General features: G+C 39.1%; 3 protein-coding genes across 6 annotated transcripts; all 3 read left to right on the plus strand.

Annotated features, from left to right (window-relative positions):
- Positions 1 to 3,319: 3,319 nt before the first annotated feature.
- LOC145490721 (uncharacterized) lies at positions 3,320 to 5,776 on the plus strand. 2 transcript variants are annotated; one of them, XM_081469811.1, is made up of 2 exons: positions 3,320 to 4,274; positions 5,183 to 5,776. In XM_081469811.1, the coding sequence occupies exon 2, from the start codon at positions 5,190 to 5,192 to the stop codon at positions 5,619 to 5,621; it is 432 nt and encodes a 143-aa protein (XP_081325937.1). In that variant the 5' UTR covers positions 3,320 to 4,274; positions 5,183 to 5,189; the 3' UTR covers positions 5,622 to 5,776. The 2 variants fall into 2 exon arrangements, with proteins under 2 accessions (XP_081325937.1, XP_081325938.1); XM_081469812.1 differs by having other exon boundaries at positions 3,320 to 4,266.
- A 3,144-nt stretch (positions 5,777 to 8,920) lies between these two features.
- LOC145489508 (hemagglutinin/amebocyte aggregation factor-like) lies at positions 8,921 to 13,730 on the plus strand. 2 transcript variants are annotated; one of them, XM_081468489.1, is made up of 5 exons: positions 8,921 to 9,159; positions 9,993 to 10,216; positions 11,859 to 12,050; positions 12,258 to 12,453; positions 12,859 to 13,730. In XM_081468489.1, exons 2-5 carry the CDS (start codon positions 10,003 to 10,005, stop codon positions 12,896 to 12,898), a joined length of 642 nt encoding a protein of 213 aa, XP_081324615.1. In that variant the 5' UTR covers positions 8,921 to 9,159; positions 9,993 to 10,002; the 3' UTR covers positions 12,899 to 13,730. The 2 variants fall into 2 exon arrangements, with proteins under 2 accessions (XP_081324615.1, XP_081324616.1); XM_081468490.1 differs by lacking the exon at positions 8,921 to 9,159 and having other exon boundaries at positions 9,834 to 10,216.
- A 53-nt stretch (positions 13,731 to 13,783) lies between these two features.
- On the plus strand, positions 13,784 to 19,730 carry LOC145489507 (hemagglutinin/amebocyte aggregation factor-like). 2 transcript variants are annotated; one of them, XR_014049602.1, is made up of 6 exons: positions 13,784 to 14,361; positions 16,306 to 16,529; positions 17,043 to 17,225; positions 17,447 to 17,648; positions 17,790 to 18,369; positions 18,422 to 19,730. XR_014049602.1 is itself a non-coding variant. In XM_081468488.1 (5 exons), the coding sequence occupies exons 2-5, from the start codon at positions 16,316 to 16,318 to the stop codon at positions 17,836 to 17,838; spliced, it is 648 nt and encodes a 215-aa protein (XP_081324614.1). In that variant the 5' UTR covers positions 13,784 to 14,361; positions 16,306 to 16,315; the 3' UTR covers positions 17,839 to 19,730. The 2 variants fall into 2 exon arrangements, 1 of the variants encoding a protein (XP_081324614.1); XM_081468488.1 differs by having other exon boundaries at positions 17,790 to 19,730.
- Positions 19,731 to 21,530: the final 1,800 nt, after the last annotated feature.

Raw genomic sequence — 21,530 nt, forward strand, 5'->3', positions numbered from 1 at the left:
CTCTTTAGATAATGACGAAGTATAAATTGTTATGACTCTTTACATCGCCCACATACAAATAGATCGATTTGTTTTGGAACGCCATAAAGGAAGATTTTGAATCAAGACCGTTGGTCAGATGTTAACTGAAAAATATGTCTACTCAACAAGAAACAGCTTATTCTGTGCAAAGTTATAAAACAGCAAATAATCGGGAAATTTATTGACCCTTGGCCGGTGCATATCAACTGGCCTATACAGTCGAAGCTCTCGTAAGCGGACACCCTCGGGACGCGAAAAAAGTGTCCGTAACTGGAGCTGGCCGCTCACGAGAATGCTTCTCGTCAGCGGCCACTAGAAGTGTTGGGGATAATGGCCGCTTTAGGGATCTTATGCATGTAAGTGTTGTTTCGAAATGTAACCGGATGTCGATGGATGACGACAAAACAAACACTGAAATATGGTACTGTAATTACTGTAAAATCATTGTGACGAACGGCGATATGAAGTTCATTGATAAAAACAAGATACAGAGGTTGTTAATAGGATTTTCCTCGGGATGTCCGCTTACGGGAGCTTAAAAAAAAAAAAAAAAAAAGTCTAAGTCGCAATCTCTGAAAGTGTCCCCGGCCGCTTACGGGAATGTCCGCTTACGAGAATGTAAAAATACAGAGTTTGTATTGGAGTTAAAACGAGGTTTCAAACAAGGCGGCAATAAGTAGAGCTGTCCGCTTACGAGAGTGTCCGTTAAGAGAGCTTTCACTGTACTTGCAATGTACCGGCGGCCAAGAGAGCCAATCAGAATATTAAAGTTTCCTTGATCATGGGGGAATCGAGTGGAAGTACTTTAAGGGAGACATCCTAGTTTTGACGGATGTCTCCATCATCACCAATACTCGTTGGGCGGTCGTGTGAGGTTTCGGATAGATAATGTGTAGAAAATATTCCACATTATAATTCCATACAAATACTGTCGCACTTGGATTTAAGTAAACACGATACTATACTTACTACGCACAGAAAAACTCCCTTGAATCCTGGAAATTATAGAAAAAATTGTCGCTGGACAAACGGAGAGATATGTAAGAAAAATATGATAGAAACAGCATAAAGCATGTAAAGCATAAAAATAAAGTGATGTTTATTCCACTCGACTTTACGGGCCTTTCTGGTTAAAATAATTAACAACGAAAATTTTTGTTTGGTGTTCGAGAATAAAACTACACCAACTAAAAAATTACTAGGAGGTGTTGGATATAGAAAATATGACGCTTCTCTTTGTAAAATCTTTTTCCTCTTGAGTCACTGCTAAACTAACTGTGAGCTCGACGGACTGATTGCAAGACTGTTTCAGTTTTACTGTAAATTTGCCCTTGATTTATTCAGGATTCGTTGACATCTATCGTACATGTTCCACTATAATGACCGCAGACGATCTTCCTCAATCGGTCTTACTGTTAGTCACCTGTGTCGTATATCATGAGAAAATGGTTTTCAATTAATCATGTGTCGGTCAGTCTTCTTTCAAAGCGTGGAAACGTTTCCAAATACCGTGAGTCCGACCCACGGTTAAAACCAATAACAATAAAACCTTAATAGCTCTTAAGTTGATAATTAATTCTTCCCTACCATGCTACCCAACCTCTACTTATTTCACTGTTTAATGTGTTTTATGATAAAAAAGAGTATACTATACCCAGCACCAAGATGCAGAGCAATACCTCTGTCTAGTTCTAAATATGTTGTCAAATGAATTCCATTTATGCATTCCAATTAGTTTTTCAATTTCGATTTCAACGTGATCTGGCTACAGATTTCTTAAATCCGAATAAATTATGCTGTTCATTCTGCAGCTGAAAAACGTTGGAATCAACTGAATAAACATTTTAATATCTTCTAGAATCAGGCACGTGTTTACGTCATGCATGTTTTTTCAAGAGTGTTGTGAGAGCTCTCAGCTGCCTTCATAGCGATTCATTTGAGTTACTGATAACATTTGTCTACGCAAATGCCATTTTCCTTCACGTCCGATTCTCAGTTAACACATTGTAATTAACTACTGACGAACTGGGTCACAAAAATTGAGAGTCAAACTTCTCTAGTAGTTATTATTAAATCCATTTATCGTTGATCCCACAGTTGAAGTTGGTAATTGTTTCAAGATACAAGTTCCTGTTAGAGAAATGATTAACGGTAGATGGGAACAACTATGAGCTTTGTGGTTTAGAGGCTTCAGGTGAAAGCAAACATTAATCAGCTGCATAACAATCGGATTCTAGCTTGATGTTCTAACAAAATGTTTCATAACTCTCCAAACAAACGTCTTCTTAATAAAGAGATTATTTGCTCCCGATTTCTATCGCATGATAGTGGGCGTAGTCCGGTCCGAGTTCACTATCACGGATAGATATCGGGAGCGGATAATCGAATTGTTTCAGTATAAATTCACTTACTAGTCCTTCAAAACTTACATAATAAAACTCAAACACGCAGCTGCCATTATGTTAACAACTGCACACTGCTAGGCTCCTGACTGTCAACAACAGAATAGATCGTGAGTAGTGTATGACCAGAATGAGAACGCCATGCGTGATAGAACCCGAGATAGAACGTTGAGAGATTCAGTCACACTAACATTGATTACGTGCCGCCCGATATATTGCCTTGTTTTACAGCAGCCACTCACGCACTCGTTCACGTTTACTACGGATACAAATTTGTGCCGCTTTCCATTTGATAAAAATTTCTGATTTGAAATTCCGAAAATTTCGCGTGCGAATGGAACACAAATCTCTGGAAAAGAGGAAAACCTCAAGAGGTATACCCAAATTATCTTAACAGGAATTTCCATTCCATTTGCCAGTTTTCCTCTCGGAATTTCCGGAATTTTCGGTTGAATAGTTCGCATTTCAGAAATTCAACAATTATCGGATTTTCCGGAAGTTTTTCCAGGAAATTTTTCGTACCATTTGCTACCGTTTCGAAACATCCCGAATTTTTGGTTGAATGGAAAGCGACTTAAATTTTGTTTCAGCGAATTTTTCAAGAACAAGTCAGAATCTCCCACATAAGCCACCACAACTGCCTTACATTCTGCACTAAAAATCACTCATAATTACCCTAATTGTGTCAGTTGTGAGTTGAATATTAAATTGTATGCTTGCATATAGTTCCAGAAATCGAAACGTTGTATCCTAAACTGAAACATGCACATTATTTGCTCACAAATAAAATTTTATGCGACAATTGAAGCATGTATTTACATAATGATTTTATCCATTGCGCGAGGAGAGGTTGTGAGCTTGGTACCGAGGATAATGTTTTGCCCTCACCTTCGAAGGCAATACATATTTAATGATAACTTGTATTGATATTTTCACTTGGTGTTTTTCTGAGTTTAATAAACCGGCTATGTGTAATAATTTTCACATAGCCATTTTACTCCATGCTGTGTTTTGTATTGCCTTTACGAACAGAGCTCAGCACATATTTTATTTTGGCTAATTTTATTCTTGCAATTCTGCTTGAGGAGATTGAAGCATAAATATGAATTTATTCGTTCTTAATCGTTTCGGTAGTGATATAATTGCAAATCTATTCTTTGTGTCAACAGGTTTGGGAGAAAGCCGCGACCCGACCACTTACTCCTAAACCTGGGTGAGAGAAGACGCACGATATTAGACGAGATGACAGGCCTTTAACCAAAACACGCGTGACGTTTTGCGCATCGGAGGTGTAATTGCCTACACTTAAACAAAACTATGATACAGTTTCGCAAAAAATAATATTAGACACCTTGAGCAATTTAGCTTTTTTACTCATTAATAATACTTTGGCCAAATCCAAGTGAACATTGCCAGCTGTATTTACTCTTTTTTTTTCAAGAATAACTTTAGGGGCGTTTCGATATCAAAACCGAATAAATATTATTCCGCTTCGTATATCTCACTCTCAGAGAAAAATGTCGGATATCATCTTGTAAGGAGTTGCGCGAATTTTTACGGTGGTGTCAACATTTGTTTTATATTATACTGAACTAAAAGAAAAAATTTTCCCCGATATTTATGTTAATTACGTGTTTTTGTTTTAGTCCCAATGTGATATAGAAATTCTCAGCTGTGTTTAAACTTTTTGTTTGAGTTATGTTGATTACGAGTTCACGAAGGGTATCCAGTTTTGTTGTTACTTACGCTGTTCGAAGTGGCTCGTTACTTCATTACAGGAGAAATTCTGAATCGAGGGAGGCATTATAGGCGGAGCAAAATTTGCTTTTCAAGACTAAGCCAGGTTGAAGAGTGAGTTTTTTCATCCGAATTCATCAGAATTTCTTAAGTATAAAACGTAACAATACTTCTTATTCATACACTGTCTTTCAATTCTGTTTTAATTCTTCATGTTGTTATAACTCAGAAGGTTTTGTGAATACTCAGTACTTGTGGGATAGGAAACTATTATTCGTCCGATTATTTCTCCACCAGAACCTCTAAGAGGAGTAAAAACTGGTTTGAAAAACAGATAGTTCGAGAGGTCAGGGGTAAAATTTAGTGTTCGAAAGAGGGAACGAAACAACTTATGGCTCGAGTTATCGGAGATTTAAATTATCGAGGGTTTCAGAAATCGGGATTCTACGGAGTTTTACTTTCCTTTTTGCTATTAGGCCATCGAAAATGTTTCCGGGAGTATTTTTTCCACATTCAGACTAAGAAATAAAACTAGCTGGGGCTATGGCTTGTGACTAAAATCGGCTCTGTTTGGCTTTACACAGCACCATGCATGCTTCATATTTTTCTTTCAAAGAATAATCCACCAAACTAAACTTGCGATATTCCTCGAGACACTGAAAAGACAGAAACAGAGCTAGATCGGTCAGGTTATGGGTGAATACTCTAGAGCCTCGTGTGCGTTCTTCGTGCGCCTTTCTCTGCTTTTCTCGGACCTCTTTCTAGCCCTTTGAATTGACGTATATTTGGCTCCGTCAAGAAACGATTGTCATTGAATCATTGCTTTTGCTGCCATTGTCCCAGAACATGAGCGAATATCAGGCAACAAATACTGCGAGAATAATATACCTTGCTTAAAAGTCTCACTCGCTTATGCTGGAGGTGCAAATGGCGAGTGCCCATGATTTCAATTTTGGCTTGCTGACGTACCGACTTTCTAACGCTTTGTAGTTGATTGCCTAATCATTTGCATTTTCTTTCAGAGTAAAGATGGCAAAGTTGGCATCTCTTTTAATAGTGGTGTTGATCATTGGAATGATTTCCAGTTCTGCTAATGGATGGACGTCGGGCAGACGTCGGCGACGATTTAGGATCAGGTTTCCACCTGTTCAGATTCCAAATCCAAAACCGGCTCCGGCTCCGGCTCCGTCTCCGGCGACAACCACAACGCAGGCCCCAACGACGACGACACAGCCCCCGACGACAACTCAGCCTCCGACGACAACTCAGCCCCCGACGACAACTCAGCCTCCGACGACAACTCAGCCCCCGACGACAACTCAGCCTCCGACGACAACTCAGCCTCCGACGACAACTCAGCCTCCGACGACAACTCAGACCCCGACGACAACTCAGCCCCCGACTACCGCAGGCCAAGAAGAAATTGATTCTGATCTGCTTGAAATGTGTGAAGACTTATGAATGATTAAAAAATATAGGTCAACATTACCTTGTTTATTAAATATGAGAAGTTGACTGAAAGGTGCTGGTTTTTGTTTTACTGTTTTCTCTCGTTGGTTATATAGTCACAGAATTATCATTATAGCGAGAAAAAAATGCTACTAATATTTTTATCGGTTGTGATTTACCCCGTGCTTTATATATGTAACTGTTACTTTTTTCGCCATCACTTTTTCAGAAAACGTAGCCTGAGAATTACATGAGTTGAAACCAGAGTGTATAATAATCTCACCTTACCAGTTATCTTTATTGAGTTTATATGATACGGCCTATGTACATTAAATTATCTTAATTCAATCTCTGTACAATCAACAGCAAGGCTAAAAGATTTTAAAAAATTGCCAAAACACTGTTTCACGTGAATTCCTTGTGGAAAACCGATACATTCGAGATTTGTTTTTGTCTTCATTTCTCCTCCTATCTTTGCTATGGGATCGACGGCACGGTCGAGCGGACTGGATTCGATTACTGACAGTGGTCTTTCTGATATGGTATCCGAGCCAAGGCGCTTTAAGGATGGTTGGCATACAATCATCCCGGTCCGACTGGGTTGATCACCCTGGTCGTTTTAGATTGGTTCTAACCATCAAGACGACGTCGAATCGGGTGACGCATGCCACCACTGACTTGATAAACCAGGTGACTGGGACAATCACAGCCGGCGCCACCTGGGACGAAGACGGTTACATAGTCCATGCGCCTAAACAAATTTTAGAAGAAGAGGAACGTTTTTGCAAAGAAATTTATCAAGCTAAAAATGTCTGTCCAGAATCTGCCAATCTCGAGCATTTTTTTGACGACCTGAATACTCTCAAACAGGAAGAAGCACGGGACACCTGCGAAGGGCTGCTACGATAAAGCCCCGGCCAAATGATCACTACTTATCAACACAACATATCGCGACATTGTTGGCGCAGCATTTGCACTTAATTGCGGAATGTACGAATTCGCTGAGCCAATTTAAGCATAATAAAACACCTGTTTCCGACGGCTTTGCTATTGAGTTTAACTGGTTCTTCTGGAATGCCATTGGTCGAATCATGGTTGATAGCTTTAATAATGTTTCTGAAAATGGTAACATGTCAATCACACTAAAACTCGGTATTATATCGTTAAAGATGATTTCCAGTCCGTACTGCGCACTCTCTAGAGTTTGTTTGCGTTTTCTCTTTTGCTTCATGTAAGACATCACGAAATGTAAACATTTCGCAACTACTTACATGAAATAAATTCAAAGTTTCAAAACAACCGCCATTATGGATGCAATGCGGTCGAAGCTTTATGCTTCGTTCTTTCTCACATTACTTGATGAAACAACTTCGCAGCTATAAAAATCTATGAAGCTGTTGGAAAACGAATTTGAAAGGCCTCAAAGATAAGGTATGAGTTTGTAACGAATAACATCAATTCGCATTCCAAGTCAAGGGTAACCTGTAATGGCCAAGCACTCCACACTTCAATAAAGTCTTTCCTTCATTCATTCATTCTCCATTCCGGAGGAGTAGCAGCAATTCCTGTTGCTAGGAAAACTGGAATAAGCTTTGTTGTTGTCAAGTAGTTGACCTCAATGCAGACTTTATGTAGCGCTCTTTTGTGATGCTCATATCTTGTCAACCTTTGTCTACATTTAGTATTTATTATTATACATTGAACTCACTATCTCTTTTCTGATTGGCCGAAAGCGTACAGTGAGTTTTCGAAATCAGCGCCTATGACGTCATCTAGCTGCAGATTATACATTAATCATGTTCGTTCAATGTATAAAACTATTAGATTCGGTTTTTGTGATATCCAGAATAATCTAGGTCTCGGTAAGGGTTATCAGCCGAAGCCTTCAACCTCTATCCTCGACCTTGATTATTCTGGATATCACAAAAACCTCATCCAATAATTGTTTATTATTCACAACAAAAGTTAAACGCCTGCCCCTTTTATTTTACACGTTGTTGACACAATCATTTGATGTTTGAAAGAAGGAAAATTAAATGTCCGAAAAAACAAACAGCTGAAGTTGCCACCTCATTTAAGGAAAGTAAAGTTCATTAGTAAAGGACAAGAGCTGTGCCTGAGGTGGAAAGCTCTCGCTTTATTCCAGGAGTATATCGAATATTAAGGTAGGTACCCCATGTGATAAGCTATCATTTCTTATCCATAAACCACTTGGTATAAACTAGTTATTAATTTGGTTTGCAAACATTCGAATAAATTCCCAATTTCTCTGGTAAATTCGACGGTGAAATCTTGCAAACCTGTCCTTACTAGTACTTACTTAGAACGGCTTTGAAGTCTTGGTGTATATATATGCGGTCGAATATTAGTTCGTGTCATAAAAGGTCATGGCTAGAAAGACTCCCTGCCAGGGAAGGGAGGGGGCCGTTACTAATTTCACGAGTTATACTGTTCAGCTGTAAGTGGATTTTTGCGACAACCCAAGCCTTATGAAACGTTACGGTACCTCTTAGCACTGGCGTCTATTTTTCTATGTTATTGACCTTATATTATGATGAATTGAGAGATTTCGAGCTTATTTTTCGAACTCTGAGAATTGCAACATCACATCTCTCCACGTTTTGAACGTAACCCGCAATGTTCTTCTGTTCAAAGGGCTAACTAGTGAAGATGCCCTAACACACTTTTTTCAACGTAAGTATTTTTTTAAAGAAAATATTTTCACATGTTGCACTGTAGTTTTGCAATAACTCCAGCCATATGAAACGATGACCGAATTGATAGCTTTCGAGTTTGATTTTCGACTGAAATGAGCATTTTAACAGACGATCTCCTTGCCTTTTGAACGTCACACAGAATCTATTTACCTCCCCTTCGAGGATAAGATAAGATAAGTAAAGGGAGCCTAACACGCGCTTTACAACGCTAGGCTTTTTTACAAAAAAAATTGTTTGTCTCCGCCTGTTAAAAGATGGTTTTTTTGGTCGGTCGAAATGGAATGTCAACCCCAATTTGCTTAAGGTAAATGTTCTGACGTCAGATTTGATATTACAACTGCATGAATGACAACCTTGTCAGTTTCGTATTTCACTGAGTAACCAAGAGTTACCGGGCAATTGCAAGAGATTTAGTTAAGAACTAATACAACGCTGACCTTCGTCCGTATTTTCTGTTGTTGTTGTGTTATGTTTGCTTTTTTTAACCGAAACTATCAAAAACAACGACTTCATTCTTAAAAATTTTAGAACGGCTTATTTTATTAGCATTCGAGTGCAGTAATACGGAGCCGATATTAACTGAGTGACGTCATCATACAGAAAGGAGCTGCCTACTTCTTTGTTAATCTTATAAACAAATATATCTACAGAGTTATTACTTGAAACATTTACAATAAAAAGACCACATATGGTTGACAAGAACGGCCAAAACATTCCAGTGTAATTAATTCACCATGACAAGCAAACAACACTTTATGAGCATTCCTTTGGTGTTTAGACACCGATATCAACACAGAAATCATCTGCACTGTTTCCTGTACATGTTTTACCAGGTTCGAAAATTCTACGTTATTTAACCATCAGTGATAAGCTTCTTGGATGTTTCTGTATGCTTCTCGTTTTGATTTTGTGAGCAGTAAGAAGGTGAAAAACGTTTATCCAAAAACGTAATGTCCTCAACTTGATAACGCCTCGTCGTAAGTTTGCAGACAGTTTTAAAGATGTATTCTCCTGGAAGTTTGGATGTTTTATTTGACAGTGCACAACCCCATCGCAATACGCATTTAACATTTTAACGCACATTCTGCAGGATGTCTGGCTTGTAACAATGATGCTCGGTGATATGGCGATCAGCATGGACTTTCTCCGTAACTCGCTAAAACAAAGTCAGTTGTTGAGATTATGAGATTCCCAAGATCAATTGGTTATTAATTAATGTTAAAAACAGAAACCAAATTACAATTTGAAGCGACTCTTTTAACATATTGTACTTCAGTCTTATCTCATGAAACTTTAGCCTATCTTTGAATTTTGCATACCTTATAATAAAGGCTACTGCAGGAGAACATTTTCAAATGCCATCGACCTAAACCTGTTTTATTCTAATTCTTCTTGTTCTTCTAATTTTTTTTTTTTTTTTCACGACATTGCCTCGCAAAAGAAACGTGAATAAAAAAAGTACAACAAATGAGCAAAACAAAACAAAAATGCTTATTGCGCCGTTTGAACAAAGTTTATAATGAGCGTGATCTGGAGCCTTTAGTATTTCGAATTTCGCTATTCCAAAATGAAAATCCCTTATCTATGCAAAAAAACAGTTGTTTTTTCAGTCAAAAATACTGAATTAAACAAAGAACGTTCCAATTTCTTTTCTCATTGGTGACAGTGAATTCGTCATGTCACGTGGTTGGATCTTCTTTTGGATCGCACTTTTTTGCCAGGGGCTCACATGGGGCCGTGGTGCCCAGTCCCAAACTGGCAAAGCCAAAGAAACGTCGCCAGCATTAAGAAAACGTTGGTGGTTCATGAAAACATGCTCAGGAGATAAGCCTGGAGGACATGCATGGAATAACGATTGGGATGCGCCCTTCAGCTTTGAGTGTCCACCAGGTTGGTTCATCTTAGGAACTGGTCAAAAAGTGTAAGGGGGGTAGGGGGGTGGGCCGGAGCATTTGAAAAGATGGTGACTAAAAAACAGATGACCCACCCCTTCCATTTGGCACAAAAACCGACCAACCCACCCCTAAATGAAGGTTGAAAATCACATGACCCACCCGCTATAAAACATGACATTTTGGTTGCATAATCCCAAAAAATTCACATTTTGTGTATGAACTTGTAGTGTTATTTACGTTTTAGATGTATTACTTTACAATAACACAAAAGCATCTAAAAATAACATTGTTTCCCTTTACTCTTGCAACTTTAAGTCATGTCCATAAATTCTATAAAAACCTTGACCGTGAGCCTTGCACACCCAGCTTCCAGCCTGGTTCGCGTGGAATAGTGATCCATCTCGAAAAAGGCTGTAGTGAGTCCTGCGACTCACACAAGTGTAAGCCCTAGAAATGAGTCCCGTACCCTTGTGAATAAATAGCATGTAGACACAAGTTGACCAAAATTCAACAAAATCTATTTTAGTTGGGAGCCAACAAGAAAACCGAATAGCTTATTAACCCCCATGCTCTGACTTTAATATTTATAAATGCTGCCAACATGAATTGTAAACGTTAAAAATTGTAATTTAATTTATAAATGTAATCTGTGAGAAATAAAGTATGTTGTTGTTGTTGTTGTTGTTGTTGCCTTAATACCACAGGAAACAATACAGCAATGAAATGTAAAACAAAAAACAAACATTTACATATTATAAGATACATTAGATATGAAGACAGAAAAGAGGATTGAGAGTTTTTTGTTCTTATATAATAATAATTACGGCTTGATGTGTACAACATTTAAATGTGTGGCCGACTGTTCCAGTGGTTCAAGAACTTTCAATATCAGTCTTATGAAATAGGATGACCCACCCCCCATGAGTAGCTGAAAATTGAACGACCCACCCCTTGCTAACAACAACAAAAACAACTAGCTTTATTTGCATGACCATAAATACATACAGTGTTGCAAAAGCTTTTGTAAATTAAAACTAAAACATTAACTATTATCGTGATCATATAATAAATAATGTTATGATATAGCAATCAAGGTACATTGGTTTGATTTTAAAGTAGAATATTGCGTAGATCAAAGCAAGATGAAACAAATTTTGCTAATTGAATATTAATGTAATGATTTGAAGAAGTCCTAAGTTCGCCGATGGCTTGTAACGAAGATAATTGTTTAAAAATCGGAATATGTTTTTATAAAATTTATCTCTTAGAATAGAGTATTTATTGCAATATAAAAGAAAGTGAGATTCGCTTTCAATTTGATTATATTACCGAGGGCTCAAAAACTGATGGCCCATCCCTCTCTGCTCCAGCCACCCACCCCCAATACTTTTTGACCAGACCCTTAGTCAGCTGATACTAAGGAGGGGCGTTTGCATAAGAACATCTTCCGTGAGCAATATGGAATGTTTACTTTAATTATAAATTCCCAGGCATGCATATAGCTCTAAAGGCCCTCTGTTTTGCACTCTTTTTTTCTAATTCTATCATTCACTTGAAAAAGATTCATTCATTCTAATAGCCTGTTATAATGCCAAGCTAGGCCAAGAAAGTAAGTTGCTCTCTACTTTGTCTTGCAGCTCAGTCCATTTCATCGATCTACAGTATTTTTAGGGACTGTAGGCGTGACCGTTTGTTTGAGTTTAAGTGCAAACACATCTCTGCCGGTGGTTACTATACTTACCATAGCAACCATTGCCAATGGACCAACTACCTCAACAATTTCGATCAGCCAATCAAACACAGGTGTCCCGATGGGCAATTTTTGGCTGGTAAGTAACTTGAGTCCATAGTGCCTTGAATTATTTTAAGTAGAATAATTGGTTGATAAATTTAGATAGGAGTGTGTTGGTGTCCAATCTGCGCATATGCGTAAGGGCGTGATCACGCGATCGCTCGAGTGCCCTGAATTCTGGGCTAGTTGTGTGCGAGCAAGTTTCTGAAAAATGTTCTTTGCTTGAACTTTTTTCCTCTAACAGGTGTTGAGTCGTATCATCAAAATTACCAAGAAGATCGCAGGTTTAAATTCAAGTGCTGTGGATATGTACATTCCTCGCACTATCGCTCTTGCTACAAGACTCCGTATGTGAACAACTGGAGAGGAGTGTTGCACTATGAGGTCCCGAACTTTCACTATCTTGTTGGGGCTGAAAGTGTTCACTGGAACAGTAAAGAGTGAGTAAAATCCTTTTCAGCCTTGTTTTGGTCACCTAGGTGCTAGAGAAGCCACAGGGAGCCCTTCTTCTTCTTCTTCTTCTTCTTCCTCCTCCTCTTCTTCTGCTTTCGCCTTTATGTTCTATTTATTTGGACCATATCCTTATTTCTTATGCAATACAAGATAAAATGCCTTACCCGCCTCATTTATTATTTCAAGTATCCTTCGCACATTCCATACCTAAAATTCGCTTCTTGTGTCCGTTTCACTTGTTTTAGATATGGTTCTGGATTTCCCCCTCGCCCCACTCTCCACTCGCTATTATCGCCGGTACCAGCATTGGTACGTGTGTCTTCGAGAATGCTAAGTTAATCTTTATCCCATTATGAAAAATAAATACTAATTCCGCCGTTAACCTCTTTCAGGGATCGCCGCTGGAAGTTTGAAGTGTGCAAGATGCCATAGATCATAATCAACAGTCGTAGTAGTCAACAGTCTCTCTCATTCATCTAAATCTTTTACGTAGCTATCACTAGGGACCAATCCTTTCCGAGCCTCAAGCACTGTTTTTAAATTAAAAAAACCTGCATGTGGATGTGTGTTTCTTCACTCGGACCGTCGTTGGAACCTTGTAGTTGTATGAATGGCTGCCCCTTGGTCTCTCAAACATGACAAAAGAGATTTGTTTTAGTCATAGCTTCTCTTCCTATCTTTGTAAAGGGGAGGTGCCTTGGGCGAAAATTGATCAGCGCTTAGGAATCCGCGGCACGGTCGAGCGGACCGGTTTCCATTCCTGATAAGGGGTCTTTCCAATATGGTATCTGAGCCAAGGCTCTTTAAGGATGGTTTCCATACAATCATCCCGGCCCGACTGGGTTGATCACTCTGGTCGTTTTAACTTGGTTCTCACCATCAAGACGATGTCGACAAAGGGGATGATTCAGAACGCTAACTATTGCTTAGCTCACTTTTAATTCAATTTTGACAATCGGACAAAACGTGAGGGATCATCACTGATTTGTTAGAAGCCATTGTCAGGTGACTGGGACGATCACAAATTGAAAACACTGTGTCATTTCCAACAGGACCATATAAAAAAGACGGCCGTTTCTCTTAATTAAAATTGAAAACTCGGCCAGCGCACTGAGATATTGATACAACATGCAGACTTATGAAGCAGTGCCTAAAGTAGAATCTTACAAGCTCAGCTGCCGACCACTGACGGCACGGTCTAGACATAAAGAGCCTCCAATGTTGTAGCAACATTGATTTAAACTGGAACGAAGATTTTTATCTCTAGTTTTAAGATATGTTTTTACGAGATTTCCGTCTTTTATTTCGTAAAAAACGCTCAGTCGGATCAACGTTTTTTGCTCCCCGAAAGTAGCGAACCCCCGAAAATAAGGAGCCTCAAAGGCTTCTAATCCCCAAAGTAACGAGGGTCGTTACTCTTGGAAGTTTACGGAATACGACCGGTACGTGCCGGGGAATTAACAAGCCAAAATGCGGGGGAGGGTAACCTGTAATTAATGGCCAAGCACTCCATCCTGGGGGAGTAGCAACAATCTTCTTTGCTAGGAAAACTGGAATAAGCTTTGTTGTTGACCAGCGGTTGACCTCAATGCAGACTTTATGTAGCGCTCTTTCGTGATGCTCATATCTTGTCAACCCTTGTCTGCATTTAGTATTTATTATTCACAACAAAAGTTAAACGCCCCCAGGATTCCCTGACTTGCCCCTTTTCTTTTACACGTTGTTGACACAATCATTTGATGTTTGAAAGAAAGAAGATTAAATGTCCGAAAAAACAAACAGCTGAAGTTGCCACCTTATTTAAGGAAAGTAAAGTTCATTAGTAACTGACAAGAGCTGTGCCTGAGGTGAAAGGCTCTCGCTTTATTCCAGGAGGACATAGAATATCTTTTAAGGTGAGTATCAGATGGGATACATTATCATTCTTTATCCATAAACCACTCCGTATCAATCACTAGTTATTACTCTGTTGAGTAAACATTCCAATTAAGTTTGCTATAAGCTTTGCAGAATTTGCAATTTCTCTGTTAATTTCGGAGGTGAAACCTTGCAAAGCTGTCCTTTATTACGCGGTCTATTAAGAAACTACGCATCCTTAATTAACATTACAACGGCTTTGAAGTCTTGGCTTATTGTGTGAGATCTTACTTCATAGCATAGAATGTCATTTCTAGGAAGACTCCCAGACAGGGAAGGGAAGTGATGGTTACTAATTTCACATTCAAGTTCCACTATAGTCTTTTTGCGACAACCCCAGCCTTATGAAACGTTACGGTATTTCTTAGCATTGAGATTGGCGCCTACTTTTCTTTGTCGTTGACCTTATATCATGATGAAATGAAAGATTTCGAGCTTATAAGCCGGAATCTATCTTCCTCTGGTTAACCACTGAAGATGTCCTAACATTTTCCTCAGGCAACGTAAACATTTTTTTTAAGGTAATATTTTTTCACCGGCTGGTAAAAAATCGTTTTGTTGGTCGGTCGAAATGGAATGTCAACCCCACTTCGCGTAAAGTAAATGTTCTGACGTCAGATTTGATACTACAACTGCATGAATGACAACCTTGTCAGTTTAGTATTTCACTGAGTAACCAAGAGTTACCGGGCAATTATAGTAAGAGGTTACAGAAAGCGTTATAACTAAAAAAACTCTGTCCTACGTCCATACTTTCTGTCGTTGCTGTTTTTTGTTTATTGGCTTGCTTTTTTTACAATGAATATCAAAAACAGCAACTTCGCCCCTAAAAATTTAAGAAAATGTTCTTTTATTAGCATTTAAGGGCAAGATACGGAGCCGATATTTACTGAGTGACGTCATCATACAGAAAGGACCGGCCTACTTCTTAGTTAACTTTATAAATAAATATATCTACAGAGTTATTACTTGAAACATTTACAATTAAAAGGCCACATTTGGTCGGACAAGAACAGTTAAAACATTCCAGTGTAATTAATTCACCATAACAAGCAAACAACACTTTATGAGCATTCCTATGGTGTTTAGACACCGATATCAACACAGAAATCATCTGCACTGTTTCCTGTACATGTTTTACCAGGTTCGAAAATTCTACGTTATTTAACCATCAGTGATAAGCTTCTTGGATGTATTCACGTGACCTGTATGCTTCTCATTTTGATATTGTGACCAGTAAGAAGCTTAAGAACTTTTAACCAAAATATAAGGTCTTCAACTTGATAACTCTTCGTCATAAGTTTGCAAATCGTCTTTTGGATGTTTTATTTGGCAGTACACAAACGCATCGCAATATGCATTAAACATTTTAACGCACATTCTGTAGGATGTCTAGGTTGTAACTATAATGCTCGGTGATATGCGATCAGCATAGACTTTCTCCTTAACTCGCTAGAACGAAGTCAGTTGTTGAGATTATGAAACTCACGGTAATCGATTCCCAAGATCAATTTTTTATTTATGTTAAAAAACAGAAACCAAATTACAATTTGAAGCAATTCTTTTAGCATATTCTATTTCAGTCTTACCTTATGAAACTTTAGCCTATTTTTGGAATTTGTATACTTTATAATTAAGAATACTGCAGATAGATGTTTTCAAATGCCATTTTTTATGATATTGCTCCGCAAAAGAAACTGGAATAAAAAAAGAAGAAGAAATACGCAAAACAAAACAAAAATCCTATTGAGCTCTGCGATATAGTTAGCATAAAAGTTCTCTTTATGGTTTTGCTTTCATTTATGAACAACGTGAACCGGGTTTCGGAGCGCTTTATCCCGAGAAGAAAAACGGTTTTTTTTCCTTCCAAAAATACTGAATTAGACAAAGAACGTTCCACTTTCTTTTCTCTTTGGTGACAGATAACTCGTCATGTCACGTGGTTGGATCTTCTTTTGGATCGCACTCTTTTGCGAGGTGCTCACATGGAGCCATGGTGCCCAGTCCCAAACTGGCAAAGCCAAGGAAACGTCGCCAGTATTAAGAAAACGTTGGTGGTTCATGAAAACATGCTCAGGGGATAAGCCTGGAGGACATGCATGGAATAACGATTGGGATGCTCACTTTCGCTTTGAGTGTCCACCAGGTTGGTTCATCTTAGTCCGCTGACGCTAATGAGGAGCGTTTTGCATAGGAACATCTTTCGTAAGCAATATATGGGATGATGAACGGGTGACTAAATACTCCAATAGAAATAGTAAAGTTTGGTTGTCTGACGTTTCGATGTTGCTGACTCTATCCGCGCGAAAGTATTTACGTGAGATCAGAAGCAACTGTCTATTACACTAGTTCCACAAATTTATATTCAAACCGCGATAAAACTGTCATTTTTACCTTAACAATGATGTCAGCAACATCGAAACGTCGGACAACTATAATTTTACGATATATGGAATGCTCACTTTAATCATAAATTCTCAGGCATGCATAGAGTTCGAAAAGCCCTTTATTTTGCAAAGCGCTACCTCATGCTTTAATAGTAGATTTTTTTCGTATTTTATCATTCATTTGACAAAGATTCATTCATTCAGTGAATAGAATATTATAAGAATGTCAAGCTAAGCCAACAAAGTCAGTTGCTGTCTGCTTTGTCTTGCAGCTCAGTCCATTTCATCGATCTACAGTATTTTCAGGGACTGTAGGCGTGACCGTTTGTTTGAGTTTAAGTGCAAATACACCTTTGCCGCTGGTTATTATGGTAACCACTGCCACTGGACGGGCTACCTCAACGATTTTGATCAGCCAATCAAATTCAGGTGCCCCGATGGGCAATTTTTGGCTGGTAAGTAACTTGGCTCCATGGTGCTTTGAATTATTTTGAGTAGAATGATTGGTTGATAAATTTAGATAGTGAGCGTGCGGGTGTAAAGTGGGCAAACTGAATCGGGGCAGATGCGTAGGGGCGTGATCACATGATCGCTCGAGCGACCTGAATTCTAAGCTAGTTGTGTGGGAGCAAGTTTTTAAAAACATTTCTTTTCTTGAACTGCTTTCCTCCAACAGGTGTTGAGTCGTATCATCAAAATCATCAAGAAGATCGCAGGTTTAAATTCAAGTGTTGTGGATATCCAAATCCACAGCATTATCATGTAAGCTCCTGCTACAAGACTTCCGAAGTGAACAACTGGAGAGGAGTGTTGAACTATGAGGTCCCGAACTTTCACTATCTTGTTGGGGCTGAAAGTGTTCACTGGAACAGTAAAGAGTGAGTGAAATACTTTTCAGTTTATTGTTTCGGTCACCTTGGTGCTAAAGGAGCGATAGTGTCCATACGAGTACATACGAATACATACGAGTGAAATTCGAATGAATAGTTAATACTAATTCGACCCTTAACCTCTTTCAGAGATCGCCGCTGGAAGTTTGAAGTGTGCAAGATTCCAGCTGAGCCATAGATCATGACCAACAGTCGTAGTAGTCAACAGTCTATCTCCTTCATCTAAATCTTTTACGTAGCTATCAATAGAGACCAACCCTTTCACAGAATCATGCATGTTGAGCGAATGTATCCGGAAAAAATAAATTAAAAGAAAACGAAAAAATGAGAAAAAAACTGTATGGACGTGTCTGTGTGTTTCTCCACTCGGCCCCTCGTTGGAATCTCTGTTGCAGTTGTATGAATGGCGGCCCCTTGGTCTCTCAAACATGACGGAAGGAGCCTTAATTTTATTGTACCAAGTGTAGCTACGAATACTTATTCTCCTTGCTGATTTTAGTATATTTGTTATGACAATATAGTGGTATATTACATGTAAGAGGGTATCCTCACAACATAGACATTGATAGTACTTCGAAAGGACTTTTTTTTAAGAATTGCCGAAAGTAACTATTTGAGGAAGAGGGAAACCTACTGCTGAAGTATTGATAAACTAGATAGAGTTGTTTGTTTCTGCAGTCTGAATGCTAGTTTCCTCTTAGAAATAAAAGTCTATTACAACAAGGCCACACGTTTTACTATACTCGTGTTTCAACCTGTAGGACGAAGAAGAGCTTTGCTTCTACCCTTGGATATATGGGTTATTGACCGAGCATGGGATCAAGATGGCTGGATATTGACCAAGTTGTTTTTTTTTTTGAAAAGGACGATGCAAATGTTTAACCACCTTGACCGAACAAGCTCGGTCACTGAAGGGTTTATTATAAGGCAAAAGAACACTAAAAATCCCGGTCTTAATAACGTTTTTGACATTGAAACGGCCGCCAAAGATACTTTTGTGACGGGGTAGGAATGGAGGAGAGGAGGGAGGCTTACACGATTTACAGCGCGTCGTAAAAAGACGGAGAAAAGACGGTACAATGTACGAACAGCCTCCACTTCTTTGATTTCTATGATTAGGTCTCCGTCCACACCAATTCGTCACGAAAACGCAGCTTTTCGAGAAGGTGGCAAAGGGTTTTTTGCGTGACGCGTGATCGCCCCAAAAATAGCAGCATGATGCGCGATTGAGACCAAATTAGCCGTGTGACGCGGGACAGGACATCATGACGTGAAGCGTGATTTGCTATTTTACAAGTACGTGATGCGTGATTTACCAGTTAGATTTCCGTGATAAGTGAACGACCTTTGAACTAGAAGGATAGCATTCATTCAAAGTAAATAGTAAATAGAGCCTTTAAAATGATCATCAAATCGTGGCAGACGTGACACCATTTTCTGGTCCTTTTCGCCCTTTTCTTGACCTCTGATGTCTTTGATCTTCGTGGATCTCATGGTACTATAGGTCCAAATATGCAGTTGTGATACAATTTATAGGAATAAGTCAATTGAAAATAGTTAAACTTTGTACAAGGACTATGACCGATCATTTTTGGCATTGCATCAGACCAAGAGAATATGACACACGATATCCGAATCCGGCTATCGGATCGTATAAAGGTCTGAACAATTTTCGCCCAAAAGGGCTGAAACGATAACACACGTTAGAGTTTGGTGTCACTTTATACCGCTCGAGAAGACAATTGTGTAAGGTGTGTAAGCAGCGAGAGACTACACAAGGGAAACGTTTGTTTGCCACTTAATGAAGGTCGTCATAAAGACCTAACTGAATTCAAAAGCCACGTTATATCCTTTACAGACATAAAAACGTTGCCGCACAGAAAAGGATTTGCAGGTGTAAAGCTTTGACACAAATATTGCCTTATATTAGAGCATGCATATGACAAAGGTGGCGTAGACGTCTAATCAATTCGTATACAAGATCTCCGCCAACTTAGCCTGTGAACAGCCTCCCGATTGTTTTATAGGGGAATAATAAAAATGTTTAACAAAACTAGTGGCTTGTCGTTGTACACCTGGATGGATGTCATGAATTTCCTTTTAGGTATGCGAATCACATCATGGTCCTGGCATTTGATAATAAATTGCATACCCAAGATCTGGATGTCATGAATTTCCTTTTGGGTTCGTGAATCCCACACAGATGGTCTCTTACTAATGAATAACAAGAGTTTTAAATGTGTTGGCCACCGGGTCAGGCTTCGTGATGATGCTAGTAACATATAACGAATGTTCAACCTGATCGAAGTCCTTAAAGAGTTCCACTCCTAAATATTTATTTTGTTTACGGTGTTTATCTATGGTGCATTTTTCCTTCGCAGGACGTCCTCCGATTTTTTCTCTTTGGACTCATTGAAGAACACCGTCTGATTATTGACTTGATTAGGAGCCTAGGAAACTTAGCCCGGTCGTCCACACTTCACCGCAGAAATTTAAAAACGTAACAATCACCGGTCGTTTTATGTTTTTGTTTGAGGAAATCACGGCCAGGGAAATCACTGGTTCTCCTGATCCTATCTTGTCCGAAAAGGTCCGTTTTAAAATGTTCTCCGTCCACACGAAAACTCAAAGCCGGCGTTTTCAAATTCCTCCGGTTTGAAGAGCGTTTTCGAAAAGCTCCGTTTTCGTGATGGATTACTGTCGACCTTAGGCCTAACCGTAGAAACAAAGCGGTATATGCATTTTTAAATTCCTACGACGTAGTGTGGACGGAATCTGGAGCAAACCACGACGTCAATGAGCACCACCAAACAAAAGGTTTAATGAGCAAGCCAAAGGCTGTACAAGTGTGTTCAGTAAACCTTTTACATTTCATAGCCGTCCTCTGCAAAACAAGAACGCAAAATGCCACGAACGTGAACGATGAGTCGAACTGCTAATTTTCGTATTCCCATTTAGAATTGAACGCTGTCATTACATATTTAGCCTGAGCGAGGTTTTAGAACCATAGGCATCCTGGACAAATTCAATTTTACAAGGCGTTGTCCTCGGCGTCGCCGTCGTCATTGTTAAGGTCCCTTTATTTGCATCTCGGATGCTGGAAGGTCGATACACTTGTTTAACGTGGGGTCTGTCATTCTAAGTGGCTGCTTTGTGCTTTGCTCATGTTTTATCCCAATACCAGTCGAATGCAGACGAGAGTATCGTGTAAAAACCGTAAGCTGAAAAATCACATAAATTGCAGCTCTTTGCAAAGGTTCTTTTTAATTCAGCGATTAAGTTGTCGAGCGTTTCGGTAGGAAGTTTTTCCCTCCTGCTGAAACAATCTCGTTTAGGTTACTTCGCCGATGCAATACCTTTTCATCTACCCCATTACTGCAATCGTCTACATCTTCTTCTTCAGTATAGCTTAAGGCTTTGAACACTTAAAGGCCATCGTCATCAATAACGTCCTTGAACATGGCCAGTTGATACTCGAAGCTTTCCCGCTCCAAACCAAGTAATTATTATAGTATTTCTCTTTCCATAGCTTCCAGTTCTCGGGGATCTCGCTACTTAATTGACCTCAAATCTAAATGTTGCGGAGACAATGATATCTAATAGAATAACATTGAAAATTGTGATGCTTTACGCTCGTAGGCATTCGTAGACGGTGGACGTTGTCGACGAATTTGAACTACCCTTTCGCTGCAACTTGTAATATTAGATGGCAGAGAGAACCTTAAACGAACGTAACTGCTGTAACTCAAGATACACAAGGTGAACGCGTATTTTAATATATAACTGCATGTATAGCATAAATTACAAAGCTGTTGCAGAACATAAGCGTGCATATAAAGAATGTTTGGCAAATTAGCATATCATAACCTT

This window comes from Orbicella franksi, chromosome 6, assembly GCF_964199315.1.
Source record: "Orbicella franksi chromosome 6, jaOrbFran1.1, whole genome shotgun sequence".
NCBI lineage: Eukaryota > Metazoa > Cnidaria > Anthozoa > Scleractinia > Merulinidae > Orbicella > Orbicella franksi.